Genomic DNA, 20,722 nt, shown 5'->3' on the forward strand with positions numbered 1-20,722 from the left:
CAACTGATATCTGGCCTAAAATTGACCAGAACTTGATCCAGCAGGTTTGATTTTCCCATCAAATCGGGGACAGCATTGCCTCATTGATTCCGATTGCCCATATACCCGCCGGTTTAATTTGTAGGGGGGCATATCAGGAGTCACGATCCGCACATTTGGCAACCCTGCCATATGGCCACCTTTAGGATGGGTGTTGGGTGCAGACTGCACTAACATAGAGAGTAGACCAACTTTGAACCACATGGTGTTTTCTTTTGTTTCAAGTTATGTTTGGATCAGAAGAATGGCTGCTGATCTCATATAATACTTATGACTCATTTATTTTGATATGCAATTTACTCTCCCCTTTATTTAAAATATTTGCTGTGGTTTCTCCCTTTTGCTTGTGACATTTGTATTGTCATCCCTTTGTTGTTTACAGATCTCCACCTTACAAGCAAACTCCAAATGAAAGAAAATAAATGCCCTTATAACCATGTCCCAATATGCACTGCTTGTACCCTAGGCAATTTTGGGTGGGTTTTAGGCCTTTTCATTTTTGGGGGGGTAACTATGAGGAGCAGAAGGCTGTCAGTGTTATTAACAGTAAATAGGGAAGAAAGACAGTAAATCCCAGTGTTGGAATGAGGTGTGTGGGGTCCACCACCTCAACAGACGGTTTTTCTCCTATCGTTCCGCTCGTCCAGTCCCACCCTGGGAAATGGCTGTATTTTATGTCCCTAAAAGGGCAGCCACCTTCCATGATTTTTATGTTTTGTCTGGAAACTTTGGATATGGTTTGGATATGATTTTTATGTTTTGTCTGGTAACTTTGGATATGGTTTGGATATGATTTTTATGTTTTGTCTGGTAACTTTGGATATGGTTTGGATATGATTTTTATGTTTTGTCTGGTAACTTTGGATATGGTTTGGATATGATTTTTATGTTTTGTCTGGTAGCTTTGGATATGGTTAGCTTCTCTATGTTTTTGGTATGTATAACTTTATTTATAAAGCGCCACAAGGATACGCAGCACTGTACAATCTTACAATATACACAATTACCCACAGGTAGGGCAAGTGTTATAATAAATTTCAATAAATAAGTATAAATACACAGGGAGTAAGTGCCATGGGGTATGAGACACAGTAGGAAGGAGGTCCCTGCCCCGTAGAGCTTACAATCTAAGTGGTTGGGTAACATACAGGCACAAACTGGAAGGTAAGAGGCACCAGGTATGGGCATTTGCCCTTAAGTGCAGGACTGATCAAAATAAAGTTTTAGTGAAAAGGTAACTGGTATGGCAACTGGTATGGCTTCCTCCTTTGGCTTAATTATAGGGGGGGCTGTTTCTGGAAGCTTCTATCATGGCTCCTGCCCCCTCTATGAGACTAGGCCAATGAAGTCACTGGAAGGGATTTAGCCAATCCCGGGTACAATGCGGCCCAACCTCACCCTGACTCTCCTCAGAGTCAGACCCCTCCCCCCATGCGCGCCCCCGCCGCCACGTGCTCCCCAAGGCGGGCTTTTCCCTACAGTGGAAATAGCGGCGGGGGCGCGCACGCAGAGAGTGCGCCAAATCTTCCTTTCCGTACGTGCGCGCTCTCGTTCCACGTCCCGCGCCAGTTCAGGCTCTTTGTGAGGAGGAGGCAGCAGCGAGAGTACCGGGCACCGGGAGCGAACTGACAATGGCGGACGATAAGCCCAAGGTCCTGCTCCGGGCTGGGAGAGGGAAGGGTCGCATAGCGGGCTTGGGGCCGGGGGCAGTGGGTGCGGGGCAGGAGGAGGGAGAGGCCTAGGCGCTAAAGGGAGGGGGCAGCGGCCTGCGGGCTGTGCGGGGGCTCTGTGGGTACGGGAGGGGCCCGTAGGGAGACAGCCGGGAGAGGGACGCCCATACTAGCGGGGCTTGGTTATGGGAGGCTGCACTGCATTGGCCCACTAGGTTTATGGGGAAGGGAGCACAGGAACCAGGGAGCACTGGGGAAGGGAGCACTGGGGAAGGGAGCACTGGGGAAGGGAGCACTGGGGAAGGGAGCACAGGGGAAGGGAGCACTGGGGAAGGGAGCACAGGGGAAGGGAGCACTGGGGAAGGGAGCACAGGAACCAGGGAGCACTGGGGAAGGGAGCACTGGGGAAGGGAGCACAGGGGAAGGGAGCACAGGGGAAGGGAGCACAGGGGAAGGGAGCACAGGGGAAGGGAGCACAGGGGAAGGGAGCACAGGGGAAGGGAGCACAGGGGAAGGGAGCACAGGGGAAGGGAGCACTGGGGAAGGGAGCACTGGGGAAGGGAGCACTGGGGAAGGGAGCACTGGGGAAGGGAGCACTGGGGAAGGGAGCACTGGGGAAGGGAGCACTGGGGAAGGGAGCACTGGGGAAGGGAGCACTGGGGAAGGGAGCACTGGGGAAGGGAGCACAGGAACCAGGGAGCACAGGAACCAGGGAGCACTGGGGAAGGGAGCACAGGAGCCAGGGAGCACTGGGGAAGGGAGGACAGGAACCAGGGAGCACTGGGGAAGGGTATGTTGGGCACTGCCAGTATTGGGAGATGGGAAGTAAATGGGAATGGGCGACCTTGGCTATACTGGGAATAGGGATATTAGGGGGGCCTGAGCCCAGGTATGTTGTGGGGGAATATACTGGGGCTGGGAATTGGGAGGTTAGGGGGCCCTGAGCCCAGGTATGTTGGGGGGGGAATATACTGGGCCTGGGAATTGGCAGTTTAGGGGGCTCTGAGCCTAGGTATGTTGGGGACATATACTGGGGCTGGGAATAGGGAGGTTAGGGGGCCCTGAGCCCAGGTATGTTGGGGGGGAATATACTGGGGCTGGGAATTGGCAGCTTAGAGGGCCCTGAGCCCAGGTATGTTGGGGGCATATACTGGGAATTGGGAGCTTAGGGGGCCCTGAGCCCAGGTATGTTGGGGGCATATACTGGGGCTGTGAATTGGGAGCTTAGGGGGCCCTGAGCCCAGGTATGTTGGGGGCATATACTGGGAATTGGGAGCTTAGGGGGCCCTGAGCCCAGGTATGTTGGGGGCATATACTGGGAATTGGGAGCTTAGGGGGCCCTGAGCCCAGGTATGTTGGGGGCATATACTGGGAATTGGGAGCTTAGGGGGCCCTGAGCCCAGGTATGTTGGGGGCATATACTGGGGCTGTGAATTGGGAGCTTAGGGGGCCCTGAGCCCAGGTATGTTGGGGGCATATACTGGGGCTGTGAATTGGGAGCTTAGGGGGCCCTGAGCCCAGGTATGTTGGGGGCATATACTGGGGCTGGGAATTGGGAGCTTAGGGGGCCCTGAGCCCAGGTATGTTGGGGGCATATACTGGGGCTGGGAATTGGGAGCTTAGGGGGCCCTGAGCCCAGGTATGTTGGGGGCATTGACTTTAGGGAATGAGGTAACTTGGGGAGAGAGGAATTCAAGAATGTTGAGTGGGAAAAGATGTAGCCTCTGGCCAGTGAGAAGGGCAAGTATTATGGGAGAGCTTAATGGTGGGAAAATGGGTATGCAGGGCTCAGTGCCATTAAATAGAGTTAATACTGGCCAGAAGCCTAGGTTATGTTGGGGGCATTCCATGCAGAGTAAGGGGCATAAGGGTGAAGACACACTGAGCTACTAGCAGCAACTAATTTTTTACAGCTACAAAACACCAGAAAATCCCCTGCCTTAGACAGTATGGAGCGTTGCGAAAACAGAGAATTATCAGTAACTGATTGGCATTGAATATTTTAGTAGCTGTGACAAGTAGCTGCTACTACTGTGTGTCTTCGACCTAAGGAAGGAGAATTCTTAGTATGGAAGGAATTTTAGAATTGAGGAAGTAGTGTAGGTAATGGAGGAACACGTGTTAGAAGCAGGAAGGGTAAGGTGCATTAGGCACAGTGGAAAGAAAGTTCTGAGAACTTTTAAACTTGTATTAAGTCTTTAGATTCAGGGTCTGTGACACTGTGAAGCAGTACCATGTTATTCTGCATACTGGCCCTCAATGTGATATTGCTCTCTTAATCACTGGGACCTGTTAATTGGGGACCTAGAGACACAGGCAAGCGTACTGTAAGGCTAATATATACGATGAGGTTAGGGGCTAGACCAGCTTTTGTGAGTGTAGTTGTAAGTTAAATGCCTGTGCAGTCAGTAAACATTCCAGAACTGTAGCTCCCAGCAGTGACTGTTGTTCTAAAGGGAACATTTGGTGTATTTTGTGTAATGACATGCAGCCTTATAACTTCTGTGCTCCCCATCTTTCTTCTTGTGCGTTGTGAACACATTACCAAATGTAGCATGGTCCCCGGCCAGATCTAATATAACTAGAGTTCTTTTGTCATTTGGTGCCAAAGTATTCTCTAGAATGGGGTGCAAAGAGCTCATTTCTCACAACGGGATGAATAACCACAAGCGTTACCAGTGTTTCTGTGCCATGATGCCCCTTCCCAGCACTCATTCCACTTTTTACTTCTTTTAGGAAGGTGTTAAGACCGAGAACAACGACCACATCAACCTGAAAGTGGCTGGCCAGGATGGCTCAGTGGTGCAATTCAAGATCAAGCGGCACACACCGCTCAACAAACTGATGAAGGCATATTGTGAGCGTCAGGTAACCAGATCAGATTTGGGTACAGAAATACTGGGTATAAGCCTGGCAATACAGTTTTACTTATCATATATTTTCTCCTCCAGGGTTTGTCAATGAGGCAGATCAGATTCCGGTTTGATGGGCAGCCAATCAATGAAACGGACACGCCAGCACAGGTGAGATGAACATATACAGTGACAAGCAGCCCCTAAAACCGGCTAGATCTGGCCACTAACAATATTACATCGCTAATGTATATTAAAAAAATTGTATATAGATATTTTTAATTTTGGTTTTATTTTTTGCATGTTTGCTACCTATCACTTAGTTGTTGCCAAGTAAAATGTGTTTTTCTTTAACCGTTAATTGCTCAAGCCAATAGGAGTAACCCATGGCTCTTCTTGTTTTATGCTTATGAAAGCTAAAACCCTGACACTTTTACATATTGCAAAGGGCTGCTGGGTGATTTTACGCGTTCCCTCTCATGCAGTGAGTGTTTACCCTGTTCAGACCAGCAGTGATCCTGTGCCTTCTTTATAATTATGGCAATGGATAAAACCAGACGAGGTTGGCCAATAAGGCCTTAACTTGTACAATGCTGATTCATTGGGACTTGCATAACAGTCCTGTGTAACAAGAAAAAGCTTTGTGCAACTGTTTAAGATAGAAAGCGAGAAAGCCATTCATAACCTGGCACAAAATTAAGCTTTTAAGTATAACATTTTGGTCCCCTAGCAACCAACCTTTTCACTTGCATAATAAAGAGTAGACCAAACACCGTGCCAATAGAAATGTAGCTTCTCAGTAAAGGTGGCCATACACGAGCAGATCCGCTCGCTTGGCGATGTCGCCAAGCGAGCGGATCTTCCCCCGATATCCCCACCTACGGGTGGGCGATATCGGGGACCATTTAGGTAAAAAAAATAATAATCCGATGGTTTGGCCCTGGGGCCAAACGATCGGATTATGTGGACGGCAATGGGGCAGTCGGATCGGGGACCGCATCAACGAGCCGATGCGGTCCCCGATCCGACCAGATTTTCTAACCTGGCCGATCGAGATCTGGCCAATTTCAGGCCAGATATCGGTCGGCCAGGCCGCTCTGCTCTCCCCATACATGGGCCGATTAGCTGCCGAATCGGTCCAAGGGACCGATATCGGCAGCTATAGTCGGCCCGTGTATGGCCACCTTAAGTCTGCTTTTTGTGTGCATGTAGGAGTATTGCAAGCCACTTGAAGGGCTAGGATATATTAGGCTTGCTCCCTAGTGATTGTTTTACTATACACATACTAGGTAGGTGCAAGGGAATCCCTGGGAAATACAGGTAGGTAAGATGGGGGGCTTGCTGCTTGGATTGAAAGATCCCTGGTCAGTCCTGGAGAAAAGGTGGAGATTAAAGGGGGGGGACATAAGTACCTCCCAGTGAATAAAACTTTCCTGATCCTTAAAGTCAATGGGTTTTTTTTTTTGATCCTAGACAGAACAGCAAGTGTGGAGTTAATTATGGGCAATCACACTTTCACTCTTTGTGATTGTCAGAAAAAAAAAAAAAACCCACTATAGAGTTAACTTGGCCTGTGGCAGCTCAATAAAACGTTCTCCACCTTTCTAAAGAATGTGTAAAGTGCAGAGTCTGATGTACCCACACAAAATCTGCCTGTTATTGTTGGTCAAGTTGGTTCTAGGGCTGTGTCTATAAATGTAAATAGCTGTATATACAAGTCTCCTTCCTATATACATGTATTCATTTTCTCAGGGCACCCCCCCCCCCACTTGCCTGGTAGATAGTTTTCATTATTTTTTATTAACATTTTATAGGACGGAAGTTAATACTTTGTATGTTAAGAGTTCTGGGTTTATTTTTGTGCTACTGCAGGTTTTCAACTCTGAAGTTATATCCCTAAGTTTGAATTTATGGCACACTCTGTAGGACTAGAGCAGTGATTGTCTGGCTGAGTTTAGACCATCCTCAAAAAGGTTTCACCTGTGGTCAACCCCCCCCCCCCCCCCGCCGCCGCCCTTAGCTTATATAACGGTTAAAGATATAGAAAATCATTTAGCCAAAGAACATATGCATGGCCCCAGGATTCTTAAGAAGAGGAAAGCTTGCATATACCCCACTCTGGTGCAGTTTTCTCCTAAAAGGAGCACTGGCCAGGGTTATTGGGGATGCAATTACAATCACTAAGGGGTGAGTAACATTTGGTAACCCCCCCCCAGTTATTTAACCTTTCCTTCTCCTTTAAGGCTGAGGCCCCCGGCTGCTACTCTAGTTAGTAGAGAAGCCCCATATTTTGGGAACCACCGTACTAGGGGCTCAAATGACATTTGTTTTATTAAAAGGTACGTAATTAGCTTTGCTTTAGCCATACTTTCTTCTCTCCTACACATACCTGTAAGCTCTTTTGGGCAGGGCTCTCTTCACCTCTTGTATCGGTTATTGATTGCTTTATATGTTACTCTGTATGTCCAATGTATGAAACCCACTTATTGTACAGCGCTGCGGAATATGTTGGCACTTTATAAATAAATGTTAATAATAATACCAAAACAAGTCACTAGTGTTACCAGACAGCAGTGTAGTAAATAGAAACATCCTAAACTTAACAATTTCTCATTTACTTATAAAATAAGTTAACCGTTTCATCCCATTGTGTAAGTTTCTCATTCAGTTGAGCTGACAAAAGATCTGAATCTATATCTGAATCTGATGTGTTATGTTGTCACATTAACATAATATGCATGGAGAATTCTCACCGTAGCAAGAGCTGGAATCTTTTTTTCCTCTCTGGCAAAAAAAAAAGAACCGGGAAATGCTTTGCCTTTTTTTTCGGTTTTGTTTTGTTTTTTTGTACTGATGGCAAAAAGCTTTATTTTATTTTTGGCTTAGTTACATCTGGGAATTACTTTGTTATTAACACTCCTTCGACAATCCTCTGTACGTATGTATCTGCTTATTTACCAGCTCAGGGAGTTTGAACCACAAGCCATTTCTGTGGCAGCTTATGCACCGATTCTACAGCCAGTAGTGAACTTATAGGCTAATGCCACACTGGGTTGTATAGAAAACAGCCCCACCACTATGTGAGTTTGAGTGTAGACACACTGAGCAGATTTCTGCATACTCACTGTGCTGAAATCTTCTCCTTTTCCGCCAAGGTGAACACAGGCTCTGGATGCAGACATAGAACACTTCAAATATAAGCAGAGGGGCTGCCTAGTGGTGGAAAGTTTTGGTTGAATAAAAGAAAAAATCCCTACCAAATAAAGCCCCCTGTAAGCTTATAGGGTGCATAGAGGCCCCTAATAGCCAATCACAGCCCTTATTTGGCTCCTCCATGAACTTTTATGGTGCTTGTGTTGCTCCCCAAGTCTTTTTACATTTGCATTTCATTATGAGTAAGAAAGGTTGGGGATCCCTAAAGTAGAGAGTGATTATTTACATTTTTATTCAGTAGCTTTCTAGTTGGGTGTTTCAGCAGCTAGCTAGTTGCTAGAGTCCAGATTTACCTTAGCAACTAGGGAGTGGTTTGAATGAGAGAATGGTACGAAGTGGAGCAGAATAGAAAAACAAATATAAAAAGGCTGCAGCTATTGTGCTTGTTACTTTTTATATTTGTTTTGTTTTTCTATTCTGCTCCCCTCCACTTCGTACCATTGTCTCATTCAAACCAGCTGCAGCCTTGTTTTTTTTTTGGCTGCTGGGGTCAGTGACCCCCATTTGAAAGCTGCAAAGCGTTACAAGAGGAAAGCAAATAATTAAAAAACTATAAATAAAGAGGACAAATTGAAAAGTTGCTTATAATTAGGCATTCTGTAATATACATAAAGGTAAACCCCTTTAAAGCTGACCTGTCACCCATATAAAAGCAAATAAAAATCCCAGCTGTCAGTCATATATTGCCTGCCCTGCCTCTATGCCTTAGGCATAGAGGTGGGGCAGACAGTTACTTTCACTTTCCATTCACAATGTCTAGATGTTGCTGCACTCCTTACATTCCCCCTCCCTCCTCACCATCTTATTTTTTAACCAGTGCATGGACATGGGTATCCATGCCTAAATAACAGTGTCCACAAAATGGCGCCTGCCTGCTTGCTGAAATTGTGACTTCCAAGGCTGACAAAAATAAGATTAAAATAATTTCTATAGCGTAAGTGAAGTTTATTTTGCTTGACGAACACAATTGGAAACAATTTGGGATTATTTATTAGAGTGACAGGTCCCCTTTAACTCCTCATTGGTACTTAGCTGAGTTTTACTTATAAAATAACCCATTGTGTTCCAATTCTTGAGTTATTAATTATCTGTTTTTTTTTTTTTTATAGTTGGAGATGGAGGATGAAGATACAATTGATGTTTTCCAGCAGCAGACGGGAGGATCCTTCTAAGCCCTTAGTCTCCGCTGTATCCCAGCCTCTCACCCGCTGCCTCCTGGGTCACACATCCTGACTGCATTCACCTCCATCCCCCCTTCCTCCTTTACTGTACATATATATCGGGTGGATGTGTGTTTGTCATTCTAGGGGTTACTTTTGTTCTTTCTTCCGACAGTTTCAATTACTAGTGATAGTACTTTTGGACCAAGGCGACATTGAGATGGTGGGCGGCACAGTCTCCCCCACCTCCCTGCAGTTTTGATATGCTTTCTTGACTTTTATTCCAGTAAATTATTTTTTTTTTCGCGTTTTTGTTTTTCCACATACCTTTTACTGCCGGTAATGTCTATATTTCAGATTCAATAGTCGCTATGAATTATCAGCAGCTGGCTGTTAATATTAACTGATGGGAGTTAACCCCGCCTCTCGATTGGGAAATTCTTTTTTTTTTTTTTTTTTTTTTTCCCCCCCTTCATTTTTTTTTAATTAAAATGGAAACAATTTTATAACTTTTTGTATGTAGCTGTTACATGTAGCTGGGTGAATTAATAGGAAAGCTTTAAAAGGAAAAATTGAAAAAAAGGATAAACATTTTAGGTAGTTTTTCCCGTTAAAGTCTGACATCTCGTTGTTTAAATAAATCTTGTTTAAAATAATGATGTGGGGTTTTTTTTTTCTTTCGCTCTTGGGATGTATGTCACATGGTGTTTTTACACTACATTATTATATAACACTCTTATTTTTCCCTTTGTAACAGCTCTGAGCACTGTACTACAAAAGGATATGGGTAAAGGACTGGGGTAACCTTATGGGGGGAATAAAGTGCCAAATAGAACCTGCTGCACAAGGCATGGCTTCCCAAGACCCTTATGAATTAGTTTAAGTTAACTCTTAGTATGTTAAAGAATGGCCAGTCCTTAGCTTTTTAACTAGTCTTCGTTTTTTGAATTATTTCTTTCCCTGTTCTGACTCTTTCCAGCTTTCAAAAGGCCGGTCACTGACCCCCGCAGCTCAAAACCTTGTTCTGTAAGGCTTTCAGCTATTGTGATTGTTACTGGTCTTTGATGCTACACTTTCATTGTTACTGTTAATTATTATTTTATCCTTTTATTTAGAACCATTCATATTCCAGTTTTTTTTTTTTTTTTTTTTTGAACCACTGATTGGTTGTTAGGGTAATTTGGACCCTAGCAACCACATAGCAGCTAAGATTCCAAACGAAAATTGCAAATTAATTAGGAATAGCACTTTTCTACAACATACTTAAAGGGCTGGTTCACCTTATGGAGGGTAACTTTTAATATATTATAGAACAAGGGGTAGAACATGGCTGCATCTGGCTCGCTGCCAAATCTTTAATAAAAAAAAATAACGGGGGGGCGTGGCCTGTGCTCAGCGGATAGAAACGTATTCTAAGCCTTAGAACACATCTTCTATCTGCTGAGTGCAGGCCACGCCCTCCTCCGCATCCGGCATCCTTGGGACCCACCCTACCTTGCCCCGAGCATCCACGGCCAAACATATTGTATGGCTCTCACGGAGTTACATTTTAAAATATGTGGTGTTTATGGCTCTCTCAGCCAAAAAGGTTCCCGACCCCTGTTATAGAATATTCTATTCCTAGAAACTTTGTAAAAGGTCTTCATTATTTATTCACTGACCCCGGTAACTAAAACAAAAAACACGATTAATCCTTAATCTTGCAATTTTGCTATTGTTAGTTTTTATTACTAATCGTTCTTTTCAAGTCCCCCTCCTATTCATTTTCCCTTTCTCATTCAAACTGCTGCCGGGTTCCTAAGGTAAACAAGGCCCTAGCAACTAGAGTGCTGCTGATAATCCTATAACTGGAGAGCTGCTGAACAAAAAGCTAGATAACTGAAAACCTACATATAAAATAATGGAAACCAATTGCAAATCATTGGCTACATCAGGGCCGAAACTAGTAGTAGGAAGAAGAGGAGGCACCTACCTAGGAGGGGCGCTAGGCAGGTACCACTGTTGTCACCCCTAGTTCAGGATCTCTTACCCCGACACTTCATTTCTCAGCGCTCCCTCCAATACAGGCGTCCCCGCGTGTGTGCCAAGGGTGCCCAGCCAACTTGGCCCGCCTCTAGTCTACATCATACTAAAAGTAAAGGTCCCCATACACGGGCCGATTCTAGCTGCCGATATTGGCCCCTTAGACTGATTCGGCCCTTGTATGGGCACTACCGACGGGCTTGCCCGACCGATATCTGGCCTGAAATTGGGCAGTTTTAAAAATTTAGTCAGATCAGGGACCGCATCGGCTCATTGATGCAGTCCCCGATCCGACTTTGCCTATACCCCCAGGGCCAAATGACCGAATTAGGCTGGATTCGCCCGATATCGCCCACCCGTAGGTGGGGATATCGGGAGAAGATCCACTCGCTTGGCGGCATCGCCAAACGAGTGGATCTGAAGGTGAACAACCACTTTCATTTTAAAGGTGAACAATAGCTTCAACTCAAAATATAGTCAATCATTTCCCCCTGTCATCCATGGAATTTAGATGTACTGCAGTCAATCCTCAGTGACAAGCTAAATACTGTTTGCAGCCACAGCATGGGAAATTTATCACCCAGCCCCTATTTATAATATGACAGGCTGAGCTGGGGCAAATACTTGTATTCTGATGTGGGCCTTACTGTAGCACCCACTGTAGATAAAGTTACTTGCAGGGGTGCCCAGCTGCTGTTGCAGGCAGATGCCACCATGACACAATATAAAAGACTGTAGGTCGCACCCGTATAACTGGAATATTATAAGGGCAGCTGTTAGCCTGGTACAGTCTGCACCTGTTGCTTGGCATCCGTTGCCATATGGAATAATGATTAGGAAGCAAACCCCCCTCATTCACTCATCCTCAAGAATGATATGACGTTTTAATTACATAAATAAAGCCCCTCTTGCATTTGCCTGAACCCACAGATTGCCAGTCTGGGCCTGGGTCCTGGCATTCCCAGTACCCAGAGGCCCAAACAGCCCCCCCAGCCCAATAAATAGTGAGTGTCTATGGCACCTTACAGCAGCCCCTCTGGCATTTGCCTGAACCCACAGATTGCCAGTCTGGGCCTGGGTCCTGGCATTCCCAGTACCCAGAGGCCCAAACAGCCCCCCCAGCCCAATAAATAGTGAGTGTCTATGGCATCTTACAGCAGCCCCTCTGGCATTTGCCTGAACCCACAGATTGCCAGTCTGGGCCTGGGTCCTGGCATTCCAAGTACCCAGAGGCCCAAACAGCCCCCCCAGCCCAATAAATAGTGAGTGTCTATGGCACCTTACAGCAGCCCCTCTGGCATTTGCCTGAACCCACAGATTGCCAGTCTGGGCCTGGGTCCTGGCATTCCCAGTATCCAGAGACCCAAACAGCCCCCCCAGCCCAATAAATAGTGACTATGGCATCTTACAGCAGCCCCTCTGGCATTTGCCTGAACCCACAGATTGCCAGTCTGGGCCTGGGTCCTGGCATTCCAAGTACCCAGAGGCACAAACAGCCCCCCCAGCCCAATAAATAGTGACTATGGCACCTTACAGCAGCCCCTCTGGCATTTGCCTGAACCCACAGATTGCCAGTCTGGGCCTGGGCCCTGGCATTCCAAGTACCCAGAGGCACAAACAGCCCCCCCAGCCCAATAAATAGTGACTGTCTATGGCACCTTACAGCAGCCCCTCTGGCATTTGCCTGAACCCACAGATTGCCAGTCTGGGCCTGGGTCCTGGCATTCCAAGTACCCAGAGGCACAAACAGCCCCCCCAGCCCAATAAATAGTGACTATGGCACCTTACAGCAGCCCCTCTGGCATTAGTCAGAATCTACAGATTGCCAGCCTGGGCCTATTGTGCAGGTAGTGCTTCCAGAGGACAATATCCAGACTGCTGGAATACATTCTAATTTACCACAAAACTAACTGTGATAATCACTGAGAACATAATTGGGGAGCTGAAGGTTAGCTCCTAAATGATTCAGCACCAGGCAGGCTATTGCCTAGCATACCCACAACCCAGATAAAAATAGTGCAAATGCAGCATTTCAGTCACCGTCTCATTTATTCCCTTACACCTCAGTAGCCACACTGCGCCCCCATTCCCATTTGATGACTTATACGTCTATCAAGTGATGTAACCCTGCCCTCCGCTTCGCTCTTCACAAAAGAATCCCTTCATTTGCAATAGACATTCGCCTGTCAAATCAGCGTTCGACAAAACCACCGGTACTCTCCTCTCGCAGTTCTTATTGGCTGCCCGGCGTTTGCAGTGGGCACATTTTTTCTAAACTACCACATGCAATGGCGCCCCGGCGAATCATGATTGACAGCAATAGGAACCAATAACTGCAACGGGCTGTCGACGGCAACCAATCAGGCTACGCGTAGCGGTTCGAAGAAGCCAATAAGGGAAGAACAGGGGCGTGGGCGCAGCTATATAAGTTGCCGAAGCCGCTTGAGGAGGAGACAGTTGCCGCGAATTGCAGTCATGACAACTACTTCCACGTTCAGCGGTCTGGACCCCGGTACTCGGAGCAGCTCCAGGTACTGCGTCAATGGCGGCCTCACCGGCCCGGTGATTGTATGCAGTTATATTTGGCATGCTGCTTTCTCTCTTTTTTTAAATACGTTTCGAATAGGGAATGGTAGCGGTTTTATGTATTTATTGGTATTACCGTAAGGGGAAGGGTAATGCCTGACGTGCCTAAGCCGTATGTGGTTATTCCACTCCTTAATACCAAGTGGCTTTGTGATTGGGTGAGATTTGGCTCAGAATACGTAGCTCTTTGTGGGTTTGTAGCATAACTGTCACTGGGTTAGGGTATGACGTCATCTAGGGCAGATTTGGGTCATATGAGGTCATAGTGTGCCTGTCTGAGCTAAAACCTCCTTATACCCCAAGGGTTACACATTGCACAGGCCCAGTCATTCCTGGTTGGCTTGGAAATAAACATTTACTGGTTTATGTACGTAATTGTAGAGTGTAAGCTCTTTTGGGCAGGGCTCTCCATCTCTTGTATCGGTTACTGATTGCTTTATATGTTACTCTGTATGTCCAATGTATGTAACCCACTTATTGTACAGCGCTGCGGGATATGTTGGCGCTTTATAAATAAATGTTAATACAGGTATGGGACCTGTTATCCAGAATGCGATGGACCTGGGGTTTTCTGTAATTTGCATCTCCATAACTTAAATCTGCTAAAAATCATATAAATATTGAATAAACCCCTTAGGCATGTTTGGCCTCCAATAAGGGGTAATTATATCTTAGTTGGGATCAAGTACAGGTACTGTTTTATTATTACAGAGAAAAGGGAATCATTTAACCATTAAATAAACCCAATAGGGCTGTTCTGCCCCAATAAGGGGTAATTATATCTTAGTTGGGATCAAGTACAGGTACTGTTTTATTATTACAGAGAAAAGGGAATCATTTACCCATTAAATAAACCCAATAGGGCTGTTCTGCCCCCAATAAGGGGTAATTATATCTTAGTTGGGATCAAGTACAGGTACTGTTTTATTATTACAGAGAAAAGGGAATCATTTAACCATTAAATAAACCCAATAGGGCTGTTCTGCCCCAATAAGGGGTAATTATATCATAGTTGGGATCAAGTACAGGTACTGTTTTATTATTACAGAGAAAAGGGAATCATTTAACCATTAAATAAACCCAATAGGGCTGTTCTGCCCCAATAAGGGGTAATTATATCATAGTTGGGATCAAGTACAGGTACTGTTTTATTATTACAGAGAAAAGGGAATCATTTAACCATGAAATAAACCCAATAGGGCTGTTCTGCCCCCAATAAGGGGTAATTATATCCTAGTTAGGACCAAGTACAAAGTACTGTTTTTATAATTACAGAGAAAAAGGAATTATATTTAAAAATGAGAATTATTTTCTTATAATGGAGTCTATGGGAGATGGCCTTTCTGTAATTCGGAGCTTTCTGGATAACTGGTTTCCGGATAAGGGATCCCATACCTGTAATAACTATTTGCCCCTTTTCTGCCTTCAGACAATGTAGCGGAAGTCGGTAATTGAAGGCAGCTGTAATTTCATATGGAGTTTGTGGGGGTAGGAGCAGCAGCGAGGAGCCTATAGCTGCCCAGGCAGTGGGTTCTTTGTGTTGAGGCCCTGGCAGCTGGGTTCCTTCCCATACAGACCAGTAGGATTAAGGTGCCAGGCCCGGCGATTAGGGAGTCTGACTGCAGCTTTCCCTGCCACACCCATTCAATAAGCTGCATTGTCATTTACAGAATGTCATTTTCCAGAGCTGAGTCAGCAGAGCTTGCAGTCTAATTACTATACACCTGGAACCCCTCAAATGGGGATCCGTGCTGTGGCTTCTGTATCCCATGCTGCGAATGGGAATTCCATGTTGGGTGGGGTCTCTGCTTTTGAAGGGGGAAGGGGGGGCTTTTCCTACAAAGCTATAAGATTACTAGGCAACAAGCCTCCCTGCTTTGTGCTTCCCAGGGCGCTGGGCGAGGCTCATCACTTGTTTCTTCCTCTGTCTGGGTGTGAGCGGAACAAAGGAAATGCTCTGCCTGGGTTCATGTGCGGTACATGGGTCACATGTGCTGGGTGAAGGCTCTGCAGGCATCTACCGTCAGCGGCACAGCTGCTGCCCCGCCTCTTGGCTGCTTTTTAGCAGGGATCCTTGCATTTTAGTAATGATTAGAGCGGTTTCGCCTAGCAGCAGGGGTGGCTGAGCTATTGCAGTCAAGAACCCGACAAGCTTAACCATGAGCAGCTTATGGCCTGGAACGCTCCCCTGGTTTTGTTTCAACATGCTTTGGGTAATGGGAGAAACATTGTAATGTCTGGCTCTGCCGTTAATACAGATTTAATGATGACTTTCCGTAAAGGAAATGTATTTATAATTAGTGTTAATTTAGTTTAGGCTTTTTACGGTGATTTAGTTCTTCCCATTACCGGCAGGTCGCCATTCAACATGCACATTGTCTTTCAGATTCCCTTTGCCATGCTAGGGTAGTAGGTAAGCCCTGTTATCCTGACCCTGTGAATGGTGCATGAACTATGCCTTGGATGGATAAAGGTTGTATTAGAGATTAAATAAGGGCAGGTTGGGAGCTGTGCAGCTGCCGATATCGGCAGCTAATCGGCCCGTGTATGGGCAGAACAGAGCGCCCTGGCCGACCGATATCTGGCCTGAAATTGGGCAGATCTCGATCGGCCAGGTTAGAAAATCCAGTCGGATCGGGGACCGCATTGGCTCGTTGATGCGGTCCCCGAACCGACTGCCCCATAACTACAAATGTAAGATCAGATTATTTTTTTTTTTTAAGTTTACTTGCTACCCAATATCGCCCACCCGTAGGTGGGGATATCGGGTGAAGATCGGCTCGCTTGGCGACATCGCCAAGTGAGCAGATATTAGTGTTTGGGGACCTAAGGTTAATTTCAAATCGTATTGGGAGTGTTTAACTTGGCCTTTAAGTAGTGTACTGGTTAATGACAGATACTATGAGCTGTGATATTATATATAAGTAAATTATGGATAATCCCTGCAGCAGACAGGGTATATGTTTTCCAGGTAATGGAATAGACAATTATAAATACATAGACATCCATGAAATGTATAATCCTCACTTATGATTCTTCACCTTTTCTGCAGGGTCCTGATGCCTCCAGGTGGAGGGTCAAACTTCTCTTTTGGGGTCGGCGAGTCTCAGGCTCAGCCTGTGAGGAAGCACAAGATGGCTTCTAACATATTTGGGGTTGTAGACGATGAACCAGCACCCACCAAACAAGCACAGGAGACAGGTGACAATCTTTTGCTTCTGACTGGCTATTACAAGACATTGTGTTGCCATCTAATTATTACACAGGCTGATAAAAGCTATTTAATGTCATTTTGTTTGTTTAATCACAATTGCCTATTGTGGCAGCAGTAAGAGCCTTTTTAGGGCTCTGGCACACGGAGTGATTAGTCGCCCGCGGCAAAACTCCCTGTTCGTGGGCAACTAATCTCCCCGAGTTGCCTTCCCCCTGCCATCCCACCTGCGAACATGTAAGTCGCCGGCGGGATGGAAGACGCGGCGGCACGATTTCGTGCAAATCGCCGAAAAAGACTCGCGAGTCTTTTTCGGCGATTTCCCGAAACTCGGAGATTAGTCGCCCGCGGCAAAACTCCCTGTTCGCGGGCGACTAATCTGTGTGCCAGAGCCCTTAGATAGCCTTAAGTTTTCCTTTATAAAAGCTGGAGGCCTGCAGGCCGGATGTGGCCATCCAGAGGCTTTATATGGCCCTTTGTCTGCTTAAAGGCTACATACGCTTTATTGTATGTCACCATCGTTTAAATTTAACTCAGCTGTCAAACATTTTATGAGAAATAACTGGCCCCCTACATGTAATAACTCTGACAGCACTGCTCTGTACCATAAATTCTGCATTTAGTGCCTTTAGTAGAAAAGAAATCTACATTGATAGTGCTTTAATTTCCCCCATAGGCACTCCTGATGCATGTGGTGAATTGGACTCTGCAGCAGAGTGGACATGTCAGTCAGAGGACTGCAGCAATGCCAGTGGGAACATGGTAAGTTATTTAATTTAGCTTGGCCTAGCTGGGTTCCCCTACACTGGGTTTTTTGTAATTGGGTGAGATTGCAGTGATTTTGTAGGTGACATGACCAGCTGTAATCCTTTGTCATTTGTTAGATAAGAAACTGTAGGCAATTGCATTTGCAGTAGCTTAAAGATGTGTTTGAAACGGCCTTTGTGGTCATAAGTCATAAGTAGATGTAAGTGGAGCTTGAGGTTTATGGTAATGCCGAGTCTCCACTCTGATCTATACAGTCAGATTTCCAGGTATACTCAGTAAGCAAATGTTTCTCATCCTGTCCCCAGCTCCACCACACAACCCATGAACCTGTGTGGGTGGCTTGTTCCGGTCCTGCAACAGCTGGACAGCCATTACTAAAATGAAAGGGGAATTGTCAAAACAAACAAAATATAATCAAGTTACACATGATTGCTGAAACTGAGCTTTATAGTGCTGTTCCCCTTTAGCCTTCTTTCTATCCAACTTTAAATACAGGCTTTGCACTGAAAAATAAGCTTCTACATTTTATTTAGAAAGCTCAAGCAAAGCATACCTTGAATTATAATTCCCTATTAACAAAATGTAAGATTCCTCTTTTATAGAAATCAGACTTTAACCAATTTAATGACTGGTAGATGTTGGAGATTGATGGCTTCTAAAAAGCTTATTATTGGAAAGATATTTCCAAACCAATAATTTGGATTTCAAGTGAATATGAACTCTGTTTTGAGACTTGAAATCAAACATCGGATTGATAAGTAAATGTAAATTGCCTTTGTAGTGCACAGAAAAGGTTAAAGTGGAGGCTAGTCTGGCTTTCCGCACAGCTGTTTCTCAGAATGCCATGAGGAAGTGCAGCTGACTTTCCGAAAGGGAGTGTCACTGCCTGCGATCTGGATATTGCTCAGGTTTTCTTGGAAGAGCTGGCTGACACTTAGAGCCCAAAGTTCATGGGAATCGTGTAATTGTTCCCGTTGCATGACTTTAGTCTTATGCCTCAGCCTGCAATTAACAAACTGGGCTTGGCTCCAACTCACTGCTTTCTTAACTTGGGTCCCCCCCATGTTTCTGAACTACTGATCCCAGAATCTCTTAACTTAATCTTTTGGAGGACTCTGAGGTCTGAGTGCTGCTGGGCAAATATTCACAGCTGCAGGGTACTGTAAAAAGGGATCCCCAACCGCTGGGCCGCGGCCCACTGCTGGTCCGTGGGCAGCTTTCAAGTGAGCCGCCTCTTTTCCCATGCATGCTTTTCCCCTACATGAGACGCCGCACATATAAAGGCGAATCAATGTGCTGCACGTTTAAAATGCACCGACCAATGTACCGCGGATGGAAGCGCTGCGCGTATAAAGGCACGGGAAGAAGGCGTGGATGAATGGGTCGTGTTTATAAAGATGCAAATGACCACATCGTCGGAAAAATTTTCTTCTAGGGTGACTAATCCGTGCAGCAAAAAACCAAGCGTGATTAGTCGCAGCAACTTGCATACCCTATGGCGACTTTTTTTTTTTTTTCACAGCAACTAATAGCCCCATGTGTCTTTGCCCTAAACATTAAGATTAGATTTTTTTTTAAACTTCTTGCAGCTTTAGAGCAGTGGCACACAGGAATGGGGGTATTAGTCACCTGCAGTTAAATCTGCTACCACAGGCAACTAATAATCCTGAAATGCCTTTCCACCGGCAATATAGTGCATCGCTGGTGGCAAGGCATACTCCAATTTTTCCTAAGTCCATTTTCTTTTTCTTTACTATATTGCCAGTGGAAAGGCATTTTTAGGGAGATTAGTTGCCTGTGGTAGCAGATTTAACCGCAGAAGACAAATCTCCCCCCTGTGGCCCTTCAGCTATGGCTTTTTTATTTCTGGCCCACCTCCCCTTGATTAAACAGTTGCTGTGCCAGCAGCCACCTTATTTAAAATCACAACACTCTGCAATGAGCATAGTGCAAGCTGGGGTGTCCTTTTGTACCTCACCTTAGGGACCAGCAAGAGGGACATGCAATATTAGTGAAAAGCAAAGAAGGAATAGGAATTGCAGAGTGCATTTATGGAGACCTCTGTTTATTCTATAAATTGTTCAGTACTGGCAGCATGGTCATTTCCAATAGTACAATGGTGCTGTATAGAGAGCAGACCAGGAGCAGCTTCCTGTGAGTAACATGAGTACAATGTCTTCATTCGTCATTACTTAAAAATAGGAAACTGGAACTTGTATGTAGCTTGCCCTTAATGACAGCAATATGAGTGTTCTGCCGTCCCTTCTGTTGCTAATGTACATTTTTTGTGGTTTGTTTGCATTGCAGGATGAAATGGCGATGCCAGGTGAGTACAGATGCGCTATTATTCCTACACATTTACCCTCCAAGCTATAACCTTCCTTTCCTCGGTCTCCAATGTAGTGTTGTGCACGTTCCCATGCCCTTTTCCTGCATGGCATTTCCCCGGGTTACTACATGTTAAGTCCCCAGGTATTGCTGGACTAAATCTCCCAGCATTATCCAACATTCAAAGGTTGAAGCATATTGGGAGTCCTATTCCAGCAATATCTCTGGATGCAAATGCTGCTCCTTATTCGGGCCCACTCAACTGAATTTTTACACTAAACAGAAACTGAATCTGGAAAGGAACAATCTCAAGTAGCTGGAGAACCCGCCCAGCCAGCACAGCCTGCAGCAGCCCCAAGCAGAAGAAACCCTCCTGGGGGTAGATCCACTCTTGTTCTAGGTTGAATGTTATTATTGTGAACTGTTCCTTCCCTGGATTTGTCTGTTCCTTCAATTTGACTCCACAGCTGACTGCACATATATAAGCTCCCTTGTTATTTAAAGCACTTTGGTCCTGCCATCTTTTCTACGGACGGTTCTCCATGTGTGTCCTGGGATCTACTGGAAGACGCATGAATTTCTAGTAGTACTGTTTCTTCTATTAATGTTTATCATAATAAAGAATTTGTCAATGGTTTTTTTTTTTGTCTAAATTTTCATTGACCCTCAAACATGCTTCTGCATCTCTGATCATCTAGGGAGTACTTGGTATAGTAACTGTATACCCAGTTGCTTGGGTATAGCTAATTTAACAGCTTCAGTGGGAAAATATGGTTAAGGTGCACAAGTTTTATAGAAGACTACTTAAAAAGTTTCTGCACGTTGCCAGCATATGCATTTCTTGTACAGGTATGGTTTCCTTATCCGGAAACC

At 45.3% G+C, this 20,722-nt stretch overlaps 2 protein-coding genes and 1 long non-coding RNA gene across 3 annotated transcripts; all 3 read left to right on the plus strand.

The window, feature by feature from the left end:
- Positions 1-1,660: 1,660 nt before the first annotated feature.
- sumo2 (small ubiquitin-like modifier 2) lies at positions 1,661-9,590 on the plus strand. The gene is given in 4 exon segments (NM_001016406.2): positions 1,661-1,691; positions 4,446-4,577; positions 4,661-4,732; positions 8,884-9,590. Coding segments are annotated over 4 exon segments (288 nt in total). The 5' UTR covers positions 1,661-1,670; the 3' UTR covers positions 8,947-9,590.
- Positions 2,402-3,843, plus strand: LOC116407948. Its single transcript, XR_004220631.1, has 2 exons — positions 2,402-2,638; positions 2,986-3,843. It is a non-coding gene; the product is annotated as an uncharacterized LOC116407948 (long non-coding RNA).
- A 3,828-nt stretch (positions 9,591-13,418) lies between the features above and the next one.
- jpt1 (Jupiter microtubule associated homolog 1) lies at positions 13,419-20,485 on the plus strand (the record flags this gene model as incomplete). The annotated part of the gene is given in 5 exon segments (NM_001145748.1): positions 13,419-13,487; positions 16,595-16,743; positions 17,430-17,515; positions 19,829-19,847; positions 20,133-20,485. Coding segments are annotated over 5 exon segments (432 nt in total). The 3' UTR covers positions 20,255-20,485.
- Positions 20,486-20,722: the final 237 nt, after the last annotated feature.

This window comes from Xenopus tropicalis, chromosome 10, assembly GCF_000004195.4.
Source record: "Xenopus tropicalis strain Nigerian chromosome 10, UCB_Xtro_10.0, whole genome shotgun sequence".
Classification (NCBI taxonomy): Eukaryota; Metazoa; Chordata; class Amphibia; order Anura; family Pipidae; genus Xenopus; species Xenopus tropicalis.